The sequence below is a fragment of the Staurois parvus genome, unplaced genomic scaffold, assembly GCF_062004578.1.
Source record: "Staurois parvus isolate SC_StPar_1 unplaced genomic scaffold, SC_StPar_1.0 ptg000394l, whole genome shotgun sequence".
Lineage (NCBI taxonomy): Eukaryota > Metazoa > Chordata > Amphibia > Anura > Ranidae > Staurois > Staurois parvus.
This window is the reverse complement of record NW_028318190.1, coordinates 8,626,491-8,640,714: the sequence shown is the minus strand read 5'-3', so window position 1 is coordinate 8,640,714 and position 14,224 is coordinate 8,626,491. Positions and strand designations below refer to the sequence as shown.

At 42.4% G+C, this 14,224-nt stretch overlaps 1 protein-coding gene across 1 annotated transcript in view; it reads left to right on the top strand.

Annotated features, from left to right (window-relative positions):
* THEMIS2 (thymocyte selection associated family member 2) overlaps window positions 1-14,224 on the top strand; it is a 68,595-nt gene that overhangs the window by 37,965 nt on the left and 16,406 nt on the right. The window contains exon 5 of the mRNA XM_089686213.1: window positions 2,634-2,782. Within this exon, the coding sequence (XP_089542339.1) occupies window positions 2,634-2,782 (149 nt within the window). The remainder of the gene's footprint in view (window positions 1-2,633; window positions 2,783-14,224) is intronic.

Here is a 14,224-nt window from a genome sequence, read left to right as displayed (position 1 = left end):
ACATTATATACACTATATTGCCAAAAGTATTGGGAATTCTGCCTTTACACGCACATGAACTCCAATAGCATCACAGTCTTAGTCTGTAGGATTTAATATTAAGTTGGCCCACCCTTTGCAGCTATAACCGCTTCAACCCTTCTGGGAAGGCTGTCCACAAGATTTTGGAGTGTGTCTATGGGAATGTTTGATCATTCTTCCAGAAGCGCATTTGTGAGGTTAGGCACTGATGTCAGACAAGAAGGCATGGCTTGCAGTCTCTACTCTATTTCATTCCAAAGGTGTTCTGTTGGTTGAGATCAGGACTCTGTGCGGGCCAGTCAAGTTCATCCACCACAAACTCGCTCATCCATGTCTTTATGGACCTTGCTTTGTGCACTGCTGTGCAGCCATGTTGGGAAGGGACCATCCCCAAACTGTTCCCACAAAGTTGGGAGCATGAAATTGCCCAAAATGTCTTGGTATGCTGATGCTTTATGAGTTCCCTTCACTGGAAATAAGGGGCCAAACCCAACACCTGAAAAACAATCCCACACCATAATCCCCCCTCCACCAAACTTTACACTTGGCACAATGCAGTCAGGCAAGAACACGTCTCCACTGCTCTAGAGTCCAGTGGCGGCATGCTTTACACCACTGCGTCCGATGCACTTGGTGATGTAAGGCTTGGATGCAGCTTCTTGGCCATGGAAACCCATTCCACGATGCTCTCTACACACTGTTATTGTGCTAATCTGAAGGTTACACGAAGTTTGGAGGTCTTTAACTATTGACTCTGCAGACAGTTGGCGACATCTGCACACTGTGCACTTCAGCATGCGCTGATCCCACTCTGTCATTTTACGTGGTCTACCAATTCATGGCTGAGTTGCTGTTTTTCCCAGTTGCTTCCAATATTTAGTAGCAAAGAAATTTCATGGATGGACTTATTGCACAGGTGGCAACCTATCACAGTACCACGCTGGAATTCACTGAGCTCCTGAGAGCGACCTATTCTTTCACAATTATTTGTAGAAGCAGTCTGCATGCCAAGGTGCTTAAATTTATACACCTGTGGCAATGGAGGTGATTGGAAAACCTGAACCCAATGATTTAGAGGGTTGTCCCAATACCTTTTGGCAATATAGTGTGTGTGTGTGTGTATGTATATATATAATTGTATACAGTATGTTTGAGTGTGCATAAAAGTTTCTGGGCTGTGAAAATCCTTCTTCCTCAATATATAAAAATATGAAAGAAACCTGAAAAACCATCACAGAGCATAGTTTCCCAATGGGGGTCTGAGCATTTTTTTTAATATGACAGGCCAGGCTATTGCTGAGCATACCATGCTTTAAAAATGGGTTTAAACTGCCATTATTGTAATTCTTTCCATAGGTTCTTTATGATACATCTCTGTAACTACATGGTAGGCTGTAAAACATAATCTCTCAGTGGAAATTTTCCCTCAATAGTGGAGGTAAAGTAAAGGGGGCCACTTTAGAGCTGTTCCATTAAGGTACATTTATCATTTGTAATGTGTAGAGATGTTATAAAAATAAATGATTTTAAAAGGTGCTTTTATTTGATCATAAATCAGTAAAACATTGATTAAAAATGTTGTCATTAGCTGTATCAATGTGCATTGTGGTTTAGACTCAACCCTCCTTCGGAAGACATGCTTGGACAGTCTTCTCCATGAAGCAAAACTCTGACTATAAGTGCCCACCGTTACCTTTTCCTGCAGGGTGTCTTCTTGCTAGTCTGGTGATGTCATGGATCCTCTCTCTTCTCTCTCAGTATTAACAACTCTCTGACCTATCGTTTCACTTGCACTTACCTTTGAAGGCCAACAACTACACTATAAGTCTCTCTATATCATCCCTTAGTGGACACTGAGGGTGCCGGAATTGTGAACCTCTCTTTAAAACAATGCAAAATGCACGCTTTTATCTATGTTAGCATCATTTGTTAACATGTGCAAAGTCTTCTTACATGGTTTTGGAAAAATTAAGTCAATTTCATTTGTTCCCTGTGGAATAATTTTTAGCGTATGCTAAATGCACAAAATAAGTCCTAGGGAAAGAAATTCCATCACTTGAGGCTGTTTGCACACAGTCTTTGGTACCCAGTGCAGCACCCCAAGGATCACCTCTTTTATACTGAACTTTTTAATATTTTGCAGTTTGTAATATAGCATACAATATTCCAACTGTTTTAAATCACCTATATAAGGGGATTGTATTTCTATTGTTGGGGAAAAGATCAGTGTCCAATAGCAATACGTGGAACAGCTACTTCTATAATACCGCGTATAAGCAATCTAAACTTTGTTTTATCAGCAATTTTAGGGACTGTACCAACTGCAAAACAATATCTCCATAACTATTCCTATCTACCTGATTAGGTGATGAAGAGATATCAAGTACATCTGAAAAATGATTAATGGCTCAGCTAAATTTATAAATATGGGTGCTGGTCAAACTTATTTCCTTCTGGCTACATAGTCGGTGCTTAGCCATTTTTGCAGCCAATGTTATATATTCACCGTTAATTTCTTTTGAAAGCTGCTACTGCAAACTTTTCTTTAAAGAAAAACATTATACAAACGTATGTTTGTAACATTCTCAGCAGTTTTCTGTTTTCCATTTCAGAATCCTCCAGACACCCCTACTAAACCACCAGTGCCCCATCGGAAGGTCTCTTCAGAAAAGAGTACAACAGCTGGTGAGATTTGTAAATTACTGAAGGGTAATGAGTACATACCTACGCCAAGAAGGAATACAGTAAAACAAAAAGGTGTGTTAATGTCCTTATAGTGACCCTTTCCTTCACTGACGTAGGACAAAGTAATAGGGTTACTTACTATCCTTTCTGCCCAGCAACATATACTAACCTCCTCATGCTCCCACATTTCTCTTATTGGCTGCCAGGATTAGAGAAAGAAAGCCCTGTGTAAGCTCCAAAATGACTAGTCAGAGCTCACATAGGGCTAAAGACTGCTGTCTTACACAGTGCTTGGCCAAACACAATGATTCAGCACTATACCTGGACGTTTTAGAAGTCAGTGAGCTTCAGATTGGAGAAAGGGCAAAACTTGAGTCTAATAGCAGTTCTTGTTATGCGCCACACCAAAATTGAAGTAGTAGGGCAGGGGTCCTCAAACCTTTTTAAATGGGGCCAGTTCACTGTCCCTCAGACCGTTGGAGGGCCGGACTATAGTTTAAAAAAAAAAACTATGAACAAATGCGGACACAGTACAGGAGATGACCAGAGACTGCGGACATAGTACATGAGATGACCAGAGACTGCGGACATACAATGGCGGCGGGAATACTGGGCCGGCCGCTCCATAAAAAGCACAGACATTTCCCCCCAAGTGTGTCTTATGGAGCAAAATATACGGTAAATGCATGACACCTTGTTGGGTCAGATCTGTGTACAATGTAAAGAGAGAGGGGGGGGAGAGATAAGGAGGGGAGAGAGAGAGAAGGAGGGGAGAGAGAGAGGAGGAGGGGAGAGAGAGAGGAGGGGGAGATAGAGAGAGGGGGGGAGAGAGAGGGGGGAGGGGGGAGAGAGAGGAGGGGGGAGAGAGAGGAGGGGGAGAGAGAGGAGGGGGAAGGGGGGAGAGAGGGGGGGAGAGAGGAGGGGGAAGGGGAGAGGGGGGGGAGAGGGGGGGGGAGAGAGAGGGGGGAGATAGGAGGGGAAGGGGAGAGAGAGGTGGGGGAAGGGGAGGGGGGGAGAGGAGGGGGGGAGAGAGAGGGGGGAAGGGGGGCAGAGAGAGAGAGATGAGGGGGGAGAGAGAGAGAGGAGGGGGAGGGAGAGAGGAGAGAGGGGGGAAGAGAGAGAGAGGAGATCGATCATCTATTCCACTTATCTAGGGTCCGTGGCCGTGATAGCCGACATGCAGCAATGGAGCCTCCTCTCTTGCATGTTTTAAAAGCACATTAAACACAGGTAAGCAGATATCTTAAAAGATTCAGTGTAGATGACAATTGTGAAGCCGTGTAAGGCCTACAGTTTCCTTAAAAAAGCATGTTTTATTAAATATTGTATGTTTGCAGGTATGCAGGTCAAATGCAGCATTTTGCATTTTAACAGATACATTTGAGCTGTGCTATGTCCAAATGTAAAAGCCTGCACGTGACAGCAACACTCTTGTACATAAGCCTGTAACCAGTGCACATAGTGTTCTACGGTGAAACGTGGAGCTAACAATGCACGAATGAAAGGTTCTCCAGAATTGCTGGTGTCAGTGAGTGGAAAAACATGGACCATGATCATTGGTGTCAGTAATAGGAAACAATGTCTCAGTGTTTTTGGTGTCATCAGGAGGATAAAAATTCCCTAGCGTTGATAGGTTCAAAAATGTTCTGCATCATTAGTGGGAAAAAATGCCCGATTAGTCATGATAGGTAAAAGGTCTTGTGTTTGTGATGTTAGTTGAAGGAAATACTGCCTCATCTTCATTGCCCTCAGAGGAAGGTAGACTACCCAGACATTGCAGCCAGTGAAATGAAGAAGGCTAATGAGTAATGAAGGGGGTTAGGTGGTTCTAAGGGGAAAGGGAGCTGGAGCTAAGCGTCCCTGTGGGGAAATTTGAGGAAATGAAGGGGGTTCTGGGCCTGTGGTGTTCCTTCCACCCTCTGTGCACTTACGTTACAGACTTCCTCTCTGTACAGGAATCTATCCAGTAATAGAGGCAGCTCTTGACCCCATGGTCATGTGATATGTCAGATACTGTAACACGGAGAGACAGGAGGAAGGGCAGTTCACCCTCACTCCTCAGCCTTTACTGAGAAAAGGTCTGTTCTGAGCAGACTCCTTGGTTTCCTCCACCCTAGTGGCAATTGGACGGAGAAGAGAAAAAATCCTCTCTTCCTCAGCTATGCTGGGCCTTCCACTGTCTGACATGAGTGACACTAGTGTCACTTCTATCAGTCAGCAGGCAGCCAAAGATTTGAGATTGCAAGCAAAAACCAGCAAGTTCCCAGCTATGACCAGCACTGTCACGTGAGAGAAGGGTAGTGAGTCACATGCTCACCCATACTTGAAAGATTCAGGTATTCGCGCATGGCTGAGTAGTACAAGAGCAAAGAAAATGTGAATATATGCTGCTGAGGAGGGAGGGACTTTTACATTGGCCTGCATTGGAAAAAGATAGGGTCACTATAAGGTATGAGTAGAGGTGATGCAATATGGTCAACACTTTAGCAATTAAAGTGTTTATGCAACAAATATAGCAATAATGGTTCATTATCTGCATTGTATGATACTGAAGCATATGTTAAATTTACCAAGGTATAACATCCATATTTGGTATAACAGGTATTTACAGCAAACTAACATTCACATTGCTGAAAAAAATACAAGTTTTTGTTGAAAAAAAAAAAAAAACCCACGCATTATAGCTTAGCCAGTTGAGCCTTATGTAATTTTTTTCTGTTCAGTAAACATGCCATGGTGTAAAAAGCAATTTTTAATAAGGCTGATCATACACTAGTAAATATGTAATCAGTAACACAGTACAATGAGGGATCTTCCCATTGTTAACTACTTCCCGTCCGGCCGTTGTATATAAATGGCCGGACGGTGGCAGTGCAGGGTTGGGTGGTCATTTATAAACGGCATCCCCGCACCCTGCTTGTGTGCGCTCCCTGGGAGCGCGAAGCACCGCAATCTGGTGCCCGCTGTGTTCTCCAGACACAGTGGAATACCGATCGTTGGACGGGACCTCTGTACAAGGTCCCGATCATGTGATCGCTGATTGGCCAATCAGTGATCACATGCAAAGTAGTAAGCAAGATGTCACTTGTGACATCATTGCTTACTACGTGTGAAATCTGCGAATGATCACAGAGATCACATGGTACAGGGCTATTCAAAACAGGCTTGTACCATGTGACAAGCTGTGACCAATCACAGCTCACTCAGTAGTTCTCAATGGCTGCAGGAATGCAGCCAGAGAGAAGGAGAAATGATTGCTTTTACAGCCTTTATGGGTGTAAAAGCAATCAGTGTAGAAAAAAAAAAAAACAAACCTTCATCACCCCGCACAAGTAGTACAGTGTCACCATGGTGACACTGTACTGCTAGGCTGACAGTATGTAAAAAATAAATAAATAAAAAATAATATAAAAAAAAATTTGAAAAAATGTAAAAAAAATGTTTAAAAATTATAATTTTGGTTATAAACTAATTTGGGTTTTTTTTTTCTAAGAATATAACGGAATAAATTTTGGCCAAGATTTATGATGAAATACTATTTATTTGCAAAATTTTATAAGAAAAACGCTCTTTTTTTCAAAATATTTGGACTTTTTCATTTCTATAGCAAAAAAAATAAAAATCCCAGTGATGAATAAATACCACCAAAATAAAGCTTTATCCGTCTCAAAAAAATGCTAAAAACTTCATATGGGTACAGGGTTGCATGACCGCGCAATTGTCATTCAAAGTGTGATAGCACTGAAAGCTGAAAAGTGGCCTGGACAGGAAGGGGGTAAAAGTGTCCGGACTGGAAGTGGTTAAATGGTAACTATTCTTTTAAACTCTCTAACAGCCCCTCCACCCTACATTTCTATTTGTACCTCATTGTACATGCCTTGGATCAGCAGGAAACCTGGCAGAAGAGCTGCGGCTTATGCTAGGTGGTGCTCCTGCTCTCTTGTTCAGCCAACAAGTACTGCATTTGTACTTTTTCTCCATATGCTGTAATGGAAAAGTTTTTATAACATTAGATATTGCTTGGGAAACTTTTATACACCATAAGGGGGTACATATAGTAAACGTGTGCAATTCAACAACACGTTTTAAGGTAACCTATACCAAAGAGTACTTGGCAAACACTGTTTCTTTTTAACTGGTTTATGGTTAAAAGCATTGTACACTTTTAGATGTTTTCATTGTTTTAACTAGGTATCCCTGGGCTGCTTGTTGCCTTACCTTGTAAAGATGGGCTGCACAGCGCATTTCCAGTACAGAGTTACTGACAGCTCTGTATCTTATACTAACAAATCAGGAACCAGGAGGACCGATTCCCAATCACATGATCACAGTGATAGCCTGTCAGTGTACATCCCACCCCACATTTTGTGATGATATATGCAATTTTACTAACATGTGCCAAAGTTGCAAAACTGGGTTCAGGCATTAAGATTTGTTTTACCCTGTGGCAGTCCCAGCCAAAACATTTTCTCTTGTGTTGTAAGAGTGTGGAAGGATGTTGGAATCTTTGTCAGGTTTTTTTTTTTGTTGTTGTCACTTTCTCCTGTGAAGGGAAACTTAAACATTGTCAGATGTCCCTTGTTGGCCGATTTTTCCTCTTTTTTTTAGCCCTTCATGACTAAGGTGAAACAAATCCTAACTCCTGAACAAAGCTTTTGCATGTGTTAGTAAAACTGTACATATCATCGCATCTACTCAGTGTATCCAGATTGATTTTACCTTGTTTTTTAAGAACAAATGGGGCTTTCATTTGGTGGTAAATAGTAATGGATAGCTTCTGATTTTTTTTTTTATGTATCAAAGGAAAACTGGCCCAAACCAGTATAAAAATATAATTTTTTAAAATATAGTTGCATATTTCTTGCTATTTCCATAACCTACAGCCAAAGAACAACCTGAAATAAATTCTCCTGCCCCTGACGATCACAGTGACACCACATATGTGTATGTTATTTTTTGTATGTACCCGTAGTAGGGACCAGCAACAATAGTGACCTTTTGCCTTTTTTTTTTTTTTATCTTTCCTAAAACACACTGATATTGACACTTACACTAAAACTAATAGAATTCACCAACCCTTAGCTTGACCTTTGACCCTGACTTTGATCCGATCCCTAGCACTGACCTAAATCAAACCCTGAACCACATGTGACCCTTTGGTACATGATGTGCAGCCCTTGGACTTTAGCAATCTGTAGCAGGAACAGTAATTAGGGTAATAGCATTGATCTACTAGCCTCATGTAACATGTTCCCCGTTTTGTATCGTCTTCTGCAGCATATCCCCAGCCAACAATGTAGCATGTCCACACTCTCTGACTCTCATTTCCTTTAATAGGTCTGCAGTCTCTGACAGTCCTCTCAAGTATTACATGTATTGAACATTATATGTGGCCCTTTGATGATGTCAGGGGCCACATTTATTTGAGGCCCTTCTAAGTTGACACCCACTAGTTTACATTTTTCCCCACTGGCAAGGAGAAGAAGATGCAATGGGGGGGGGGTTTGTAGGATTTACTAAAACTGGTTCAGCTCTTCATAGAAACCAATCAGCTTCCAGGTTTTATTGCCAAAGCTTTATTGAACAAGCTGAAGTTACAAGTTGATCAGGGGCGGACTGACCATTTGGAAACTCGGGCACTGCCTGTAGGGTCAGTAGAAGGGCCCCATGAAATGCCCCTGGTACCTTTTTCATAGGCTTTTTTGAGTTTGGTCAAGGACACAGGGGCCCCATGATCCCCTATTGCCCGGGGGCCCCATGAGTTGTCAGTCCGCCCCTGAAGTTGATTAACTACAATGCACAGCTGTACCAGATCTTGAGTGCACGAGATTTAGTAAATCTCCCCAATGTATCTTTCTCTCCATTCAGAGAAGAAAAAAACAGATGCAGGCTGCACAGTGACTGTTAACTGTGACAGCTAAACAGGGCCTCCCGGTTCCCAACTGTTAGTACAAGACCTGGGGCACTCAGTAAGAGTCCGGTCTCTGTGCTGGGAGTGTGCTGTGCAATGTACTCCCAGAACAAACACATGTGCGCTTATATGTGACCTCACGGAAGAATATCCAGTTTAGTGAGATCCCATATATGTGTACAGGCAGGGATAAGGGGTTAATGACCACTATGACAACTAGAATAATTTAGATTTGTCATCACTCTGTTCTGGTGATCAGGGCTGTAGCTATTTTTTTTTCTTGGGGGGGCTCAGCTGCTTTTTTACCTCCCCCACCACCAACTTCTCCCCCTTGAGCTCTAAATGCAGCTGACGGGGGCAACAGTTATAAATGCTGTAGCACTCAGCAGGCAGGCAGTAGTACCCATAAAATGGGAATCATTCACCATGCGGTTGTGGTGCAGGTTTTTAGGGGTTAAACAGGTGGTGAAGAGGCAACATTAACCACTTGCTGCTCGGCCTATAGTCAAATGATGGCCAGGCGGGACATTCACCATTCCGGGTGGATGTCATATGACGTCCTCCTGGAAAAGGGCCACAGTAGTAACCATCAAATGCGACTCGTTCACCATGCAGTTGTGGTGCAGGTTTTTAGGGGTTAAACAAGAGGTGAAGAGGCAACATTAACCACTTCCTGCTTGGCTTATAGTCAAATGATGGCTGGGCGGAACATTCACCATTCCGGGTAGATGTCATATGACATCCTCCTGGAAAGGGCCACACTGCGGTGAAATCTGTCACCCGCTGTGTCCACCAGACACAGCGGATGATTGATCAGTGTACTGGGCGTTGCCGATACTATATGATTACTGTGACCAATCACAGCAGATCACATGACAGGTATACACAATGGATGGCATTCATTCATGCCATCCATTCTGTACTATTGTGTTGATCTCTGTGACTGGTCACAGCAATCGCATGGTACAGACAGTGCCAGTCACAACTAGCCACAATAGTAAACGTTGAGTGAAACAATTTCATTATTATTGTCCTAGTCACAGGGTGTTAAAAAAAATTTAAAAATGTAAAAAAAAATCTTTTTTTTTTTCTACATGCTGTCACCAGTCAGAATCCCTTATCACCAGTTATGTGATGACGCTGTCCTGCACTGGTGACAGTGTGTAAAAAACAAATTGTGAAAAAAACTATTTTTCAAAACAATTTCTTCATTTTCCAAAAATTAATGACAAAAAAAATTACAACTTCAAAAAACTTGCTATGCCTCTTACTAATTACCTCAGACTACTTTCCAAAAAGAGCCCACTGGGGGGTATTTGTACTGTCCTGACATTTGGGGGATATTTGTCCTGTCCTGACATTTGGAGGTTATTGGCCCTGTCTTGACATTTGGGGGATATTTGCACTGTCCTGACATTCGGGGGGTATTTATACTGTCCTGACATGTGGGGGGTATTTGTACTGTCTTGACATTTGGAGGATATTTGTACTCTCCTGACATTTGGGGGATATTTGCACTCTCCTGACATTTGGGGGGGATTTATACCATCCTGACATCTAGGAGATATTTGTACTGTCCAGACATTTTGGGGGGGGGGGGGGGATTTGTACTGTCCTGACATTTGGGGGATATTTGTACTGTCCAGACATTTGGGAGGGGGGGGGGATTTGTACTGTCCTGGCATTTGGGGGGATTTATACCGTCCTGACATTTGGGTGTTATTTGTACTGTCCTGACATTTGGGTGGTATTTGTACTGTCCTGACATTTGGGTGGTATTTGTACTGTCCAGACATTTGGGTGGTATTTGTACTGTCCAGACATTTGGGGGGATTTATACTGTCCTGACATCTGGGGGGTATTTGTACTGTCCTGACATTTGGGGGTATTTGTCCTGTGTTGACCTTTGGGAGGTATTTATACTCTGCTGACATTTGGGGGATATTTGTACTATCCTGGTGTTTTCGGGCCTCAAGAAATGAGATCGGCTATCAGTACATTTGGATTGATCGATTTTCAGATACAGTGAAGGAAATAAATATTTGATCCCTGCTGATTTTGAATGTTTGCTCACTCACAAAGAAATGATCAGTCTAAAAATCAAATGGTAGGTGTATTGTAACACTTAGAGACAGAATAGCAACACAAAATTCAAAAGAAATGCATGTCTAACAAATTATGCACTGATTTGCATGTTCATGAGGGAAATAAGTATTTGATCCCCTTCACAAAACATGACTTAGTACTTGGTGGCAAATCCCTTGTTGGTAATCACAGAGGTCAGACGTTTCCTGTAGTTGGCCACCAGGTTTGCACACATGTCAGGAGGGATTTTGGCCCACTCCTTTTGGCAGATCCTCTCAAAGTCATTAAGGTGTGGTGGCTGACGTTTGGCAACTCGAACTTTCAGCTCCCTCCACAGATTTTCAATCGGATTAAGGTCTGGAGACTGACTAGGCCACTCCAGGACCTTAATGTGCTTCTTCTTGAGCAACTCCTTTGTTGCCTTGGCCATGTGTTTTGGGTCATTGTCATGCTGAAACACCCATCCACAACCCATTTTCAATGCCCTGGCTGAGGGAAGAACTTTCTCACCCAACATTTGACAGTATATTGCCCCGTCCATCGTCCCATTGATGCGATGCAGTTCTCCTGTCCCCTTAGCAGAAAAGCATCCCCAAAGCAGAATGTTTGACGGTTGGGATGGTGTTCTTGGGGTCATAGGCAGCATTCCTCCTCCTCTGACTCTGGCTGATATCTGAACTGCACCCTGCACTAGCGGCCATATTGAAACTGTGCCCACTGTTTTGTACAGACCAGGGGCGGACTGACCATTTGGAAATTCTGGCACTGCCCGAGGGCCCGGGGTCAATAGGAGGCCCCATTAGATGCCGCTGGTACCTTTTTCATAGGCTTTTTTGAGTTTGGGCAAGGACACAGGGGCCCCATGATCCCCTATTGCCCGGGGACCCCATGAGTTGTCAGTCCGCCCCTGATACAGACTGTCCCTATAAGGGATGATTGGCAACTCTCCTCGGTGGGGGGGCGTCAGACCCCCCCTGACCTCCCCCTTACCTACGCCCCTGCTGGTTACAATGATCCCCAGAGCAGAGATTGAGAATTAGTCAGTGAAATGGCAACAAAGATAGCAATATAAATGTTGCAGACCATTTAAACCTTTACCATGTTACTCAAGACTAGAAAAACGTTTTGACAGGAGTTCCTCTTTCAGTACACATTTGCACTGTTTTAATAAGTCGAATACCACCGCAATTTTCCTGTACTGCTTTTTTGATAATCGCCCTTCCTTATTCTTTGATTGTCTGTATTACATGCAGAACTACCTAGACACCCACTCATGCCTAGACAAATTGAGCAGCATCAGCTTAACAATATTTCCATGACTATTCTGCAGGTCTAAATATTTTTATATACATCTATGCTGTTCTACCAATTCTTAGCTAACAGTTATTTTAGCAACTGTAACAAAACTGACAAACAGCGTTATGTTTCATTCCAAAACTGAATTTACTTCTGTGAATAGTTTTGTAAAACTGCAATACAGTCACATAAACTAAGGTTACAATATGCCTTTATACATGTCTTTTCAAATGCATACAATAAACACATGTATTTTGCAGACAGCCCACCTTTAAATCCCACAGCAAATCCAAAGCAGTTCAATCAAGATATACTTTAACAAACAATAAATAGATAGCATGTGTGTATCAGAGGGATAAATAAGAGAGCTTCACTGATGTGTTTCTGGAAGCTAACATGGGTCTGCAGTGATGTCAGGGTGAAACTATTAAAGCAGAAATATAGGCAAAGCTTTTTTTGGCAGTTCCTTCTGCACTCCTGTTTTTTAGCGGACAGTAGGCTAAAGTCTGCTGTAGGCTGATGATTCAAGGTTCTGAGTTGATTCCAACTATATATAGAGGCCAGCACAGTAGCTAAGTGGTTCCGCCTGGCAGCACTAGGGTCATTAGTTCGAATCCCAACCACGACACCACCTGCCTTGAGTTTGCATGTTCTCCCTGTGCCTGCAAGGGTTTTCTCCGCGTACTCTGGTTTCCTCCCACACTCCAAAGACATGCTGGTAGGTGAATTGGATCCTGTCTAAATTGGCCCTAGTATGTGTATGTATGAATGTGAGTTAGGGACCTTAGATTGTACACCCCTTGAGGGTTAGGGAGTGATGTGAATGTATATGTAAAGCGCTACGTAAATTACCGGCGCTATATAAATAACTGAAATAAATAAATGTCAGGATCTTTTCAGAGCTGGAGTGACGCCACCTGACTCAGCCTCTTGGTGATCTGCCAGCCAAGAGCCTGAGCCAGCCCCTCCCATCCCCTCCACAGCCCAGCGCTCCAGTGATCGCTGAAGGTGAAGAGCAGAGAGGTAGGGACTGACAGTCACGGTGCTCTGCTCTGAGAGTAGGGGGAGAACTGAGTGGTCAGCAGTGTTTGTTTGCTCAGTTCTCACTGCGGAGCCAGTGGGGGATATAACTGTTTAGATGAGAATAAATATATATTTTTTTATGTCCATACTTCTCTTTTAACAACTACAAACACTACCTCCTTCCTCTTTCTCTTTAGAAAGAAATAGGCTGCAACTGCCAATAGATGGCTCTCTAATCAACACAATAATAATGAGATGTACAGTACAATATCTTTAACCACTTGCCACTTCCACACAGTAGATTTGCTGCAGCAGAGCAGCATGTGCAAGCTCTGTCACGTTTATGTACTTGATTGAGCCTGCACCTGTTTAGGAGCGCACAGCGTGGCTCTCCTGTGACTGCTGTTACCGGTAACCGGGTATCATGTGATCAATATGATTGGTCATGACAATCACATGATAACAATGTAAACAACCTGTCAGGAATGGCTCGCCATTCATGAACAGCTTGCTTACTATTGTAATCTGTGATTGGCCCACAGCAATCACATGCTACCTTGCTACCTGTACCATCTGATTAGCTTAGTCAATCACAGATCACAAAAGGAAGCTGAACTCATTCATGACAGCTAAAGTTATCGCTTATACATTGATCTTCATTGTATAAGCAATAACAGTTAAAAAAAAAAAAAAAAAAAAAGATCACCCTCCCCAGAATTGTACCGTACCACTGAACTGCTCTGATAAAAGGGTGTAAAAAAAAATTACAATTTTTTTTTTAAATGTTTTCAAAATTGAATAAAAAATTATTTACATATTGTCATCAGTCAGTGTCCTTTATCACTGCCACACCAGTCACACTACGACACTGAGCTGCACTGGTGACAGTATGTTTACAAAAATGTGAAAAAAACTAATTGTGTTTAATTTCTTAATTTTTTTAAAAATTGGGAAAAAAAATTACAACTTCATAGAAATCGTCATGCCTCTTACTAAATACCTCAAACTGTCTACTTTCCAAAATGTCCTATCCTGGCATTTTAGAGCCTCAAGAAATGAGACAGGCTGTCAATACATCAGGATTGTTCAATTTTCGAATGTACATACCATGGTTTGTCAATTGGTATAATTTTCACACAAACCAATTAATATATGCTTATTGGGATTTTATTACCAAAGACATGTAGCAGAATACATTTTGGC